Source organism: Morus notabilis, unplaced genomic scaffold, assembly GCF_000414095.1.
Source record: "Morus notabilis unplaced genomic scaffold, ASM41409v2 Scaffold353, whole genome shotgun sequence".
NCBI classification, from domain to species: domain Eukaryota; kingdom Viridiplantae; phylum Streptophyta; class Magnoliopsida; order Rosales; family Moraceae; genus Morus; species Morus notabilis.
Genome location: NW_010357109.1, coordinates 208,317 through 222,404, shown reverse-complemented (window position 1 = coordinate 222,404; position 14,088 = coordinate 208,317). Strand labels below are relative to the sequence as shown.

The window sequence follows — 14,088 nt, the reverse complement described above, 5'->3', positions numbered from 1 at the left end:
TTGCTTAATCGTATTTTTTTTACAGGTTCTATATTCATTTTTATTTATCAATTTGCATTTTTAATGAGACTTCCATTTCTGAACACCTTTTTTTTATTATTATTATTCTTGGATTTCTTTTTCGTTGAGGGGGACTTGAGTGCAACCTTTGTTTCATCAATTGGTTTTCTTCCCATTCACTTCGCTAATTTGAATTTATAATCCGAGTTAAGATGTGATTTTGTGTGAGAACTTTTTACTGTAGTAAAAAAGTTAGATGTGACTGTTTCTGAGAGCTTTTTACTGTAAAAAAATTCGAATTCTAAACTCGAATCGGCGAAAAAAACGGGGCATTATTTTACACATTACTCTGTGAATCTTAGCACAACACATCAATTGGATCTGGATCCTAAATCCAACGTTGTATTGTAGATTGTCATATAAATATAAGCTTAAGCTCATTTAAAGTTATTTATTAAGGTTTGGATAATTTGGTGAGGATAATTTTTATTTTTATGATAAGTTAAAATAAAAATACTAAAAGATGATATAGAAGTTATTTAGATATAGTAGTTATGGTCCTCATATCACACGTAATTATCATTTTATTTTTTTCTTACATCCTATCATTAGAGAGAGAGCAAAGAGAAAGTCAAAGAATTTTTTGAGAGAACGTGTTAATTTGTAAGACATATTGTACAGCTCTAAACAGTAATTAATAGTCATAGATTCAGGTACGCTTTTACTTATTATTCTGTTAATTTTTGGTGATTTAACATGAATATTTCATAAATTTTGAGAGATGTTTTACGTAGAAGGATATTTTCTATGTTGGGCTTTTTTCTTTCTTTCTTCTTCTTCTGGTTTGCCCTTGTTGAATTCGCGGTTCAAGATCCTATACATATCATTCCCCAACTGAAAGTACCCCTTAACTATATTCAAAACATCAATACAGTTATTAATTGATGCTTTGGGGTTAGGGTTTAGCTCATGTCTTCATGAACTTTTGTTTTTGATTTGGATGATCAGCAGTACTTCTCTTTTCCGGAATCTGGTTCGCTTCATGATATGCATAAAGTTGATTTTTTTTGTTCTGCTTACATCTTACCATTGTCTTTTTTTCGCTGGGGGATTTACATTACTGAAAGCAGCTTGATCGGTGCCGCCATCAAAGCTTGCCGTCTTACGTCCAAGAATTTGATTAGGTAATTGATTAGCCCTAAATTCTGTTTCCATATGATGCGGAAGTTTCGATCTTTTTGGTGGATTCATTCGATTGGAGTTTTGCTTACTTGTTTCGTGTTTATTTATCTTTTAGATCTGGGGTTCTAGATGTTTTGGTTGTTTTTCTGTGTGATAAGATTGGATTATTAGTAAAATGGGATATATTATAACAATTTTATAAATTTAAGAATTTAATTGTCAAAATTAAAATTTTAGTGAACTATTTGCTAAATCAATGAGGGGATAATTGTGCTAAAAACTCACTATAAAATAACCATGAAAAAAACACAAATGTAATCAACAATTTGTTGACGTGGACGGTCCTGATCAAAGTTAAACACTACTATTTCAAAAAAAAAAAAAAATTGTTCTTATTAGAATAAAATTAGCCAATATGTTACGTGTTGCTGTGAAAAATACTGTTGCATTATATAAAAAATTAAAAAAATTTATAGTATAAGATTAGTTTATATATACATATAGATATATATATATATATATAATATTCTAGCTAAAATATAAATTAAAAAATATAAATTAGTTTACAATGTATTACAGTTTTTATTTCCCTTTTTTTCTTTTGTTCTTTTTAACTGCAAAATATAAATTAAAAAAATAATTAATGATAATAATAATTAAGAAAGTTGAAAATATTTACTTATATGTAGTGTAGATCAAAGGATTTAGAAATAGTTATATTATTTGGTCCTTAAGCGTTTTTTGGGAGAGTCTGTTGCCTTTGGTTCAAATTTGAATTGATAAAAATTGTTAAGATATGTATTTAAAATAGTAAATGTTGATTTTTATTGATAATTGATATAAATTAGTAAATATGTCTTACCTTGTGGTCAATCTTTTTAAGTCTGGTGTTTTTGGATCTATTGTTGTGGCAGCTGCTGTTTGTGGTAATGGTATTAAAAGATAGACATCTTCAAATATTTTTGAAATAATTGTAGTCATTTGTGCTCCCCTTTATTAAAAATAAATTGTAAGATTTTTATTTGTTATTTTAACTGCAATTACAAATGGATCAGTAAAGCATTCATCAATTGTTAATGTAGAACATAGTTTTTTTTATCAATGTTTGTGTTGCTCTTCCAACCACCGATGTAATTTCTAGTTTAATTTATTTAAGAAAGTGCGACTTTATTTTATTTTAGTGTATTTTTATTTAATTTAATTTTTCATTCAAATTATCTATCATATTTTTCATTTGAGAGGCTATGAAAATTTGGCGCAAAATGATATTGAAATGGATAAATTCGAACAACAAATCAACACATTTCTTTTTTAAAATAATGGCTAACACAAAATTCTTTTTTAAAAAGAAGTAAAAGAAAAGATGACATAAAAGAAATGAAAATAATAACGGGGGAAAATCTTAAGCAAAGAGAGAAGAAAAATAATCTAACTTATTTTATTGTGTTTTAAATTAATTCTATTTTGTTTTGTCTAATTTTTTATTTAATTTGGTGTTATTTGATTTTAATTTAGCGCATTTTTATTTTATTTTAGGGTATTTTTATTTAAGTAATATAAAAAATTTGACACAAAATGATGGTAAAACGGATAAAATTGAACTCCAAATCAATTTAAAATAGTAAATAAATTTAATAAAAAATAAAACTTTTAAAAATAAACCGGAAATAGTTAGAAACCGTCCAATTAAAAATTTCAGGGGAAGGCAGTTGCGCAGCGGTGGGCCTCGAAACGTGGCAACTCAAGAACGAAAAACACAAAAGCCCATGTGCAAGGAAGGGAAAAGAGAAGAAAAAAAAGGCAAAATTGACAATTCAAACTTAAAGAATAAGTGACAAAAGCGGAATTTTGAGAATGTTATTGTAGCATAAACAATGAATTGTGAGTGTATAGACAATGTTCCTGTAACACCCGGTTAAATTAATTGAGATTAATTAATCTAATATGAGATCAGTGAAAAAATTTCAGTTATAATTATCACGTAAATTACATTTCCTTTTAAAAAGAATTATTTTGAAATTGACAATACTATCCCTCAAACAATTTTAAAGTGTTGGTAGCCAATTTTTCGAAACATAAATAATGGATCATTTCATACTCTATTCAAATTGGGTTTTGAAGTTTAATCATCAAATTTGCACAGAAAGTCCAAGCTCATTTTTCCTATTCTTTTTCTCCTTTTTCTCTCATTCTCTCTCTCTCTCTTCCACGTTCACTCTCTCCTTTCCTCTCTCTCTCTCTCCACGCCGGCCAAAACACTCCGATAAGGATTCTGGTGTCCGTTTTTGACACCTCCCAGCTCATTGTAAAGATCTCGACGAGCTGAGCATGTTGCACGACCTCTAATCGTCGGAAGTTTCGGTTGTTTTCAAAACTTCGACTGGCAATTGAGTCATGCGGAGTTGGAGGTCGTGCAATATTTCAACATGCTCAACTCGTCGAGATCTTTACAACGAGTCAGGAGGTGTCAAAAACGGACACTGAAATTCTAATCAGAGTGTTTTGGCCGGCGTGGAGAGAGAGAGTGAACGTGGAAGAGAGAGAGAATGAGAGAAAAAGGAGGAAAAAAAAAGAAAAAATGAAAAGAAAAAAAAATGAGCTTGAACTTTCTGTGCAAATTTAATAATTAGACTTCAAAATTTAATTTGAATAGAGTATCAATTTCAAAATAATTTTTTTAAAAAATAAAAATTATTTACGTGATAATTATAACTAAAATGTTTTCACTAATTCCAAATTATATTAATTAGTCCCAATTAATTTAACCAGCTGTTACCGTTCCTTACCTTCCTTTTAATATATTTATAACGTCATTACTCATAAAATAGTCTGTTCTACAAAATTGGCTCATACCTACCCGCTTAACGGGACTCGGCAGCGGGCTTAACTCACAAGGATAAATAGGGTGCTCTTCAAGAAAAAGAAAAGAAAGAAAGGGAGGCATTTGTCTTTCTTTATTCTATTTGGCTGCCGAGAAAAATATGGAAAATAAAAGGGGCCAATTGCTCCTTTTGTTTGCACATTTCAGATTCAGAAACTAACTTTCGTCAGCTGAAATTTCAAGAATTTGGGATTTTTCAGTTCCCTGTTTGTTTGCTTTACCTTTTCCGTGTTTTCTCGGTAAACAAACAGCAAATCAAAATGGGAGTTAGGATTTGCTCAATTGAATTTGAATTCATTGTTTCGCTGTACTCGTTTGATGTTTAGGTTTAGGGTCTACAATGGCAACAGCTACGTACCCACCACCGCCGCCATTTTACCGGCTCTACAAGGATTACCTCCAGGACCCTAAATCGGCTCCGGCGCCGCCTCCGCCCATTGAAGGGACTTACGTTTGTTTTGGAGCCAATTACACGGTGAGAAAAATCTCTTACTTTTCCCCATTTTCCCTCTCAATTTCTTGTTTTTTTCAAACTGTTGTGAGTTCAATTGTGTCGAACATAGTTTCTTCGAGATTTGGAATCCTCTTTTCTTCTTGGAAACATGATACAGAGAAAGAAGAATGATTTTTCAAATTTAAATACCATACAAGACATGTTTGCAAAAATTACGAAGTAGTCGTTACACTATTTTTGCTATATTTCAAGATTGATGAATAAGATTACGCCACATTCTAACTCACCTGGGACTAGTCTTTAGTGTCTTTGGAATCATGAAGAAAAGTTTCGACTTTCATGTTCTATGCTTAAAAAGTTTTTATTTTGTACTAAATTTGATTATTTGATTTGAATTATTTTTATTTTATGTTATTTATTTTCTGATTAACTTTGTGGTTCTTTTGTAATAGACTGATGACGTGCTTCCAAGCATGGAGGAGCAGGGTGTTCGCCAGCTATATCCAAAAGGACCAAATGTGGGTAAGGACTCCCATTCTTTTTGCGGTTCGAGTTGAAAATTTGAGCTGCAACTATGAAAAGAACGGGAAATTCTATAGTTTTGTGTCATCACGTTAAGTAATACTACTTTTTTGAGATTAGGAGTTTGGTTTCAAAAATTCCTGCTTCAAACCATGTGTGGTCTCCAAATCAGATGCTTGCTTCTAAAGTTTATTTGAATTATTCTAGGTGCTTTGCTTATTGGTTTAAGGTTATGTTTGGTAAGAGGGAAAGAAAATGGTTCGATCTAATGGAAATATTCTATGACATCCCTGGTTCATCGCAAGGCAGTTGCTTCAGCCTCTTGAGTCTTGCCTATAGACATATAAGTCGGCTTTTAAAAGCACTACATCTACATATTCGTATATGAACTTTAACGGCCTTCACTCTCCCCTTTGATTGAACTTTTAATTACTTTCCGTTCTCTGGTAAGACGGGAGTTTATAGCACCCTTTCTTCAAAAATTTCTTCTTTATTAAAGCCCTGTTCCCATTCTTTAATACCCTTCAGTTCTAAATTATCAGCTAAGACAGAGGAAGGAAAGGAAAAGGCATATAATCTGGGTAAGGAAAATAGAGATGACGGGGAAGACCTTTTTCTTATTTATTTGTTATGGATTACCTCCTCTAATTTCTTATATTTAGAGAGATTTAAATTGCGGTTCTTTGAAGGATTTGAAATCCCTTGTTCAATCCATTTCCTCTTATTTCCACTCCTACTAAACAACCATGAGTTCCAAAATCCTTCCACTAATCCCTTCACTTGTCTCCTTCCTTCCACTTTTCCCTCCTACTAACAAGCTCTAAATATAGTTGCTAGGGTGTTTTGCCTAGGGGTGTTCAAAACATCCGCCAAACTACGAAAACCGCCCAATCCAAACCAAACCGAACCAAATTGTTAATTATTTTTGGATTATTGGGCGGTTTGATCGGTTTTTTTAATTTAATTTTTTATATTTATTTTAATTTTTATTGGTCATAATAAATGTTCTACACTTATAAAATATACCCTATTATATTTTTGTTGGTTTATATTAAAACTTTAAATGGTGAACTGTTAGACATTTGCTGTTTTTTTTTTTTTTTGAAAAGACATTTGCTATTTTTAAGTTATATTGTAAACTTATGCATTTGTATAGCCGGTCCCAAGCCCGGGTAAAGGAGAAGGGTTGCGGTAGGTTGAGGGCCAGCGTAAAAATAAGTCACTCTCATGGATTTCACTCACATAGAATCTGTTGGGGTGTTTTCTACGTGCGACGCGCTATGCTGGGCCCTGGGTATAGTGTTAAATAGGCAAGGGGGGTCTTCGCACATTCATGGACGTGTGCAGGGAGAAAAGCAAGCCCGTGCGCCATGTCGGGCCCCGGATATGGTGAAAAATATGCAAGGGGGATCCTTGTACATTCATGGACGTGTGCAATGGGCAGAGCTAGCCCATGATAGAAAAATTCATTTAGGTAGTTGGAATGTAGGTTCTTTAACTGATAAATCTATGGAGTTAGTAGATGTTATGGTAAGAAGAAGAATTAACATTTTATGCGTACAGGAAACGAAGTGGACAGGAGAGAAAGCAAAGGAGATTGGAAATTTAGGACACAAGTTATGGTATACAGGTTGGGAAAGGAATCACAATGGAGTTGGTATTCTAGTGGACAAAACTGTGAAGGATGACGTAGTTGAGATTAAGCGAATAGGGGATAAAATTATTATGCTCAAATTGATACTAGGAAATAAGTTCATCTATGTAATTAGTGCTTACGCTCCACAAATATGATTGGATGCGGAAGCTAAAGTCAAGTTCTGGGAAGACATGGAGGACTTAGTGTGTCATGTAGGCAATGAGGATAACATTTTCATTGGAGGAGATTTCAATGAACATGTTGGTAAGGATAGGGAAAACTTCGAAAGGATCTATGGTGGTTTTGGTTTTGGAACTCGAAACGAAAAAGGGAAATCTATTTTGGAATTTGCGTTGGGACATGATTTTATCATAACAAACACATTTTTCAAGAAAAGAGATTCTCACTTGATAACTTTTAAGAATGGAAGGAATTTAAGCCAGATAGATTATTTTCTCACTAGGTATGGAGATTGTTCTCTATGTAATAATTGTAAAGTAATTCCTGGAGAAGTCCTAGCCACCCAACACAGATTAGTGATCGTAGATATGAGCATTAAGCTTTGCTATAGAAGGATTAAGATAAACCACTTCCCACGAACTCGTTGGTGGCATTTGAAGGGAATAAAGCAATTGACCTTTAAAGAGAAGTTGTTAGATGAGGCTACTTGGTCATATGGAGGTGATGTAAATACAATGGGATGCCATGGCCAGCTGCATTAGAAAAGTGGCAAAAGAAGTACTAGGGGAATCTAGAGGTAAAGGCTCCCCGGGAAAGAAACCTGGTGGTGGAGTGAGGAAGTTCAAAAGGCTATTAGGACCAAGAGGGATTTATATAGAGATTTACCAAAGCGTAAGGATGTTGAAACTCTTAACAAGTACAAAGAAGCGAAGAAAGAAGCTAAGCGAGCAGTTGGTAAGGCTCGTTTTACTTACTTATATGAGGTATATAGGAAACTTGGGACTAGAGAAGGAGAGAAGGATACTAAGATAAGAGAAAGGAAGTGTCATGACCTAAATCAAATGGGGTGTGTGAAGGATGATACGGATCAGATTCTGACAAGAGATAAAGACATTAGGGAAAGGTGGAGGAGTTACTTTGAGAAGCTTTATAACGATGATCATGCGATAGAGTTTGACAATCTTAGGTCACAAGGAAAACCTAATGTGATGTATACAAGAGGAATCAGAGTCTCGGAAGTTAAAACTGCACTACGGAAGATAAAAAAGAGGAAGGCATGTGGGCCAGATGATATTCCAATAGAGGTTTGGATGGCGTTAGGAGATGGTAGAATTGTGTGGCTCACTAAACTTTTTAATGAGATACTAAAGAAGAAGCATATGCCTGATGCATGGAGGAAAAGTATTCTTGTCCCCATCTTCAAGAATAAAGGAGATGTGCTGAATTGTAACAATTATAGGGGCATAAAGTTAATAAGCCACACTATGAAACTTTGGGAGAGAGTTATTGGAGGAGATTAAGGGCCACAACTACCATCTCAGGTAACCAATTTGGCTTCATGCTAGGCAAATCAACCACGGAAGCCATTTTTCTTCTTAGGATGTTGATGGAAAGGTACAGAGAAACCAAGACGGACCTACATATGGTCTTTATAGATTTAGAAAAGGCATATGATAGGGTGCCGAGGGAAGTTTTATGGTGTGTGTTAGAAAAGAGAGGAGTACTGTGATGTATATTAAAGTAATTAAGGACATATACGATGGGGTGGTCACGAGTGTGAGAACTGCTGGAGGCTACACGGCAGAGTTCCCCATTTGGATCGGCCTTCATCATGGATCTGCTTTTAGTCCTTATCTTTTCACCATCGTAATGGATGAGCTTACAAGAGAAATTCAAGATAGAGTTCCTTAGTGTATGCTTTTTGCGGATGATATAGTTTTAGTGGATGAACATAGGGAATGAGTTAACTGTAAGTTAGAACTGTGGAGACAAACTCTCGAGACGAATGGATTTAAGTTTAAGTAGGATGAAAACTGAATACATGCACTGTAGGTTTAGTAACTCAAGTAATCAGAGTAATAGAATTTCTTTAGATGGGGTGGAGATTGGAGCTTCTAGAAAGTTTAGGTACCTTGGGTCTATAGTGCAGTACGAAGGAGATATTGAAGAGGATATTCAACATAGCATTAAGGCATGGTGGATTAAGTGGAAGAATACTACGGGAGTTTTTGTGATGACAAGATGCCTATTAAGTTGAAAGGAAAGTTCTATAGGACTGTAATCCGTCCAGCTATGTTATATGGTAGTGAATGTTGGGCCATTAAAAGACAACATATATCTAAGATGAGTGTGGCAAAAATGCGTATGTTAAGATGGATGAGTGGCCATACGAGGATGAATCACATGAGGAATGAAGTTATTCGTAGTAAAGTAGGTGTAGCACCAATAGAAGATAAGGTGCGCGAAGGCCGCTTGAGGTGGTACGGGCATGTCCAACATAGACCGCTAGAAGTACCAGTTCGTGCTTGGGAGGACATTTTTATACCTAATACTAGGAGAGGGAGGGGTAGACCATGAATTACGTGGACCGAAGTCGTTAGGAAATACATTTTAGATCTAGGCATTCAGGAAAGTTTAATTTCAAACAGAGTTGTGTGGAAAAGTGAAATCCATATAGCCGACCCCAATTAAGTTGGTATTAAGGCTTGTTGTTGTTGTTGTAAACTTAAATCTTATTTTTATTTTTATTGATTAACGATTTTATAATTTTTATGAATTATTGAAGACTTTTTTAGTTTTAAGCTTAAACCGCTCAAACCGTTTTTGAGTGATTTGATTCACTTGGGTTTTTGTAAAAAATATCAAACCACCCAAAAGAAAAAATTATTTTTGGTTTGGTTGGTGGTTTTTTTTTTATTTAAAAAAGGGCCTAAACAGACCCCCCTAGTTTTACTTAGAATGAAATCCCTCTAATGAGACTGGTAAGTTAACATAAGAACAAATAAGACGTAAGAACAAAGAAAAGTTAACCCTGATGGTTGGCTGAGCAGTGAGGTCTGTGGTGTGCATGGGGTTCAATTCCTTACGACCGCCTACTTGATGAATAACCAGGAGTTTCAAGCCCACTAAGCAGCTTTGGGAGATTTATGGGCTATTGGAAAAAGTACAAAAATGGTAAAGTTTACAGGTACAAAGAACCGCCGGAGAAGTCATTTGAACCTGTGAAAAAGAGAGGAATGTTAGAACATCTGTGTTTGATACGTGTATAAGCAGTTTTTTGTCCAATTTGTTTTTCAGACTTCTGTTTGATTAATAATGAAACAAAAAATGACTATCATAAATCCACTGAGCATGTGCAACTGTCTTTCTCTTTTGGTTTTGCACTCGGGTGATTGGGTCTACTCTTTTGTCATGGTTGTGTAAATGCTTGTTTTGATATTCTTTACAACCACATTCCTTATTCTCCTTTTCTAACAGAAGTTTGTAATCCCTTACAGATTTCAAGAAGGAATTGAGGTCACTCAACAGAGAATTGCAGCTGCACATTTTGGAGCTCGCTGATGTTCTCGTCGAGAGACCATCACAATATGCTAGGAGAGTGGAGGACATATCTCTTATCTTCAAAAACTTGCACCATCTCCTGAATTCATTGCGGCCTCACCAGGTAAACTACTTTGAGGTACTAGAATATGCAGTTGTTCATCTGTCTTAGAGATTCCTCCCTTCATTAAGTAGCGTCGTCACCCCACAGGCTAGAGCAACACTCATTCACATTCTAGAACTCCAGATACAAAGTCGTAAACAAGCTGTGGAGGATATTAAAAGGTACGGTTTCAACTTTCACTAGTTGCTAAAACATCAGTTTGCTCTTGAGGATGGAAAATGTGAGCATTTTGAAGAACATGTTTTTCTATTTTGAGTATCTGAAACAAATTCCTCAATTGATGTGGTACAAGTTTGTTTTCCCTATTGTTATTTATGAACTCTTTTTTTCTTTTCCGGGATTTTTTCTAGGAGAAGAGAAGAAGCGCAGAGACTTCTCAAGGAGTCCCTTGGAACGTTGGAACTCTCATGATTGTTCTGCCCACTTAACTGAAGCTTTTTGGAAGTTTTAGCTTTAGAAGCTTTGTATATTTGTGATTGACACCGTCAGTGTTATATGTTTATGTATTGGAAACTATTTTTCCCTTTGTTTTCTCTGCTATAATCTAGAAAGAGATAGTTCCTTGGATCATTCCCTCTTTCCTTTATTGGTTTTAAAAAAATACTTAGACGCACCATGTTGAGTACCATTACTAATAAAAGTTAAGCTACATTTGTGGGTCCTACACTATGGAATTCACTTTTTATTTGTGAGTGGCCTATAACATTACTCTTTATTTTATTCTTCCCATATATCAAACAGGGTATGCAATAATATCAGTTCTATCTACTTTAAATTACCCAAGAAATTGGATAGCCTCTCTTGTACTGCTCCAATAAAGTTTCTCAATGAGAGATGGGATTTACCTCTTCATAAGAACCAAAGCTCACTTTTACGTCGAAAATAACAGTAGTTTCAAGTCAGAAAGTGCATGTTGAATACATTTTATCGTAACCGAATAAACTACTAATATTCCATTGCTTTGGAGATTGTTTCTATTCCAACAAAGATACTGTCCGCATGGAAGGAGTAGCTTACTAGTGAGTTGTACGTGCAAGCACGGACATTTATTTATTTATTTTATGATAAGATTGAAGTAAATAATGTATTACTTAGTTACGAAAATAATGAGTATGCAGTAAAATATTAAAAAAAAACAGAATATGAAGATATTTAAAAGTTAACATAAATGATAATACACGATTAAAAATTAGTTTCTAAATTGTTGTAAGTTTACTATATATGCATATATATTTATTTTCATATATATATATATATATACACGCGATGTGCGTGTGTTTCGTTTAAAAATAACAATTATATAAATTGTTTTTCAAAAAAGGTGAAAGAAGAAAAAAGGATACCTCTCACTCCAAAAAGATTTTAACTTATTTTATTGTGTTTTTAATTAGTTTTATTATGTTTTGTTTGAATTTGTTTTTTTATTTAATTTGGTGTGATTTGATTATATTTTAACTTAACATATTTTTATTTATATTTTTATTAGAATTATTCACAACATTTTTATGTGAGTAGTATCAGAAAGTTGGTGCAAGACGGTAGTTAAATGGTTATAATTCATACAAATTATTTATATATGTGTAGCATAAAAAAGTTGGCGTAAAACGGTGCAAAAAATCGGCCAATAAATCACTTAAAAATAAATAAATATAATAAATAATAATAATTAGAAAAAAAGGAATGATTCTAAGTCACGCACGTGATCTATTTAAAATATGGTCCGGCTCAAAGAGCTCACGGTGCGACATATGTGGCAGAACTTTAATAATGAAACCTTTTTGGGGGTCTGTAGTGGTAGTGGAGGGATCAAGTTGATAGGCCCGTATGGACCTATTTTGTTTAATTTATTTTTTAATTTAACTTGACATGATTTCATTTTATTTAGTGTATTTTCTGAATTTAATTTGATCATTTATAGTATTTTTATCTAAGTCGTATAAAAAATTTCATGCAAAATGGTGTTAGAACGGATAAAGCGGACTACAAATCCATTATAAAGTAGAAATTAAATATAATAAATAATAAAAATTAAAAATAATTAAGGATTTATCACAGGCCGTTGGATCTAAAAATTCAGCAACTGTGATTGGCTCGTGAAACACATGCGCAAGAAGATGCACGTCCAACGTGTGGCAGGGGATAACGACGTCAGCAAAACCGGAGGTGGGCCCTGCCACTTTCTTTTTCCCGCGAATCAAAGTGCGACACGTGGCTAAGCTGTCAACCACAATAGGAGATGCACGAAATCGTCTGCTTCAGTTTCACGTGAGCGTGCTCTTCTTGACCATTAAAAATGTGACTCGTGGCTACGCTGTCTATCAGGCGGTTTGTATTCTGCCACGTGTAGAGCACTTAAGAAGATATGCAATTGGGTTTTGACACGTGGTTTTTACGCTAAGTCTTGCCACACACAATCATTTTCCCACCAGAGAAAAAAAACAACTCGGTAATTGTGGGCCAACGGAAACAACTAAAAAACCCAAACAAAAACAACTAAATAAATAGGATCGAGGGCAAAACGGTAAAAGCAACACTAAAAGGATACATGCAGTATTTTCTACAATCAGAAGGAAAGAAGGGATCGAGCACTGTTCAAATAACCCGGGTGTCTCTTATAGTAGATAGTATAATAAGCTAAACTTGATAATTAAAAAAGAAGGTTAATGTCTATAAATATGTTTCTTTTAATCTGACTTTTTTCTTCTGAGGAATTCTCTCAAATGTGAATATATTTGAAATTTTTATTTTACAAAATGCTAGTAATAAGTTAAGTAAGTTACTAATATAATCAATAAATTATGCATTTTCTATTGCTCAAATATTTAAAAAAAAAAACCATATTTCAACTCCATTATCTATTTCGTGCGGAATACGACATGCGGTTAGAGACCACTCGAACAATCTTCTCATCGGAGCAACATTGCGTGAAGGAGCCCGGAGATCTTAACCACGTATTGGTCGATCTTGTGTTGACTTCACAGATAAGAGGGGGAAAGATACAAATCGAGGGGAGAGAGGAGTCTGACAATTGAGGGCTGTTGAGTTTATCAGTAATAAATTTAAATTTATAATTGATAAACAAGTTTATTATTGCTAAATTCTGATTTATTATTTATAAACTTCAGTTAATCAATGATAAAACATAATTAATTGTCTTTGTTAAATTGTTTATTCCTTGAAAGTGATGTATTTCAAACTGTTTCACAATAGAGATAGAATATAGAATAACATTACCTCAAAAGTGATATTTGTCTAACGAGAGAATTATTAAACTCACATTTTAAGAGGGTATGAGTTTAAATTTTTAAATTTTATTTTTGATTAATATTTTTAAGGCCTTAATCTTTTCAGACCTCAAGTTCTATTATCATAATATTTTCTCTAATAAATATTTAAATTCAACTTTTTTATTATAATATTTTTCTCTCATATACATAGTTTAAATTCACAACTTAAGTTATGAAACAAAAATACCTTATAGTGGGTGCGTTTGGAATTGGTTCCAAAATGATTTTGTTTTCTGTATGAAAATGAAAATGAAAACGTTTCATTTTGGAATTATTTCTGAAAATACTTTTGGTAGTTTTATTCTGAAATTGTTTTCAGTTTTAAAAAAACTAAAATTGTGTTTGGTGGTTTAATTTCTGAAAACATGTAATAATATTTAAAATAATAATATATTAAATAAATAATAATATTAAATATATTAAATAAGTATATTAATATAACATTATATATGTTACTAGAAGAAAAATGACAGTCAAAGAAGAATGGTGGGGTGGCGGCCC

The 14,088-nt window shown here is 33.4% G+C and overlaps 1 protein-coding gene across 3 annotated transcripts; it reads left to right on the top strand.

Moving 5' to 3' along the window:
• Nucleotides 1-1,030: 1,030 nt before the first annotated feature.
• On the top strand, nt 1,031-10,994 carry LOC21397210 (mediator of RNA polymerase II transcription subunit 7a). Of its 3 annotated transcripts, none has more exons than XM_024165857.1 (6): nt 1,031-1,184; nt 4,390-4,538; nt 4,970-5,039; nt 10,134-10,300; nt 10,388-10,461; nt 10,651-10,994. In XM_024165857.1, the coding sequence occupies exons 2-6, from the start codon at nt 4,404-4,406 to the stop codon at nt 10,709-10,711; spliced, it is 507 nt and encodes a 168-aa protein (XP_024021625.1). In that variant the 5' UTR covers nt 1,031-1,184; nt 4,390-4,403; the 3' UTR covers nt 10,712-10,994. The 3 variants fall into 3 exon arrangements, with proteins under 3 accessions (XP_024021625.1, XP_024021621.1, XP_024021617.1); XM_024165853.1 differs by lacking the exon at nt 1,031-1,184 and adding an exon at nt 4,053-4,302; XM_024165849.1 differs by lacking the exon at nt 1,031-1,184 and having other exon boundaries at nt 4,055-4,538.
• The last annotated feature ends 3,094 nt before the right edge of the window (nt 10,995-14,088 follow it).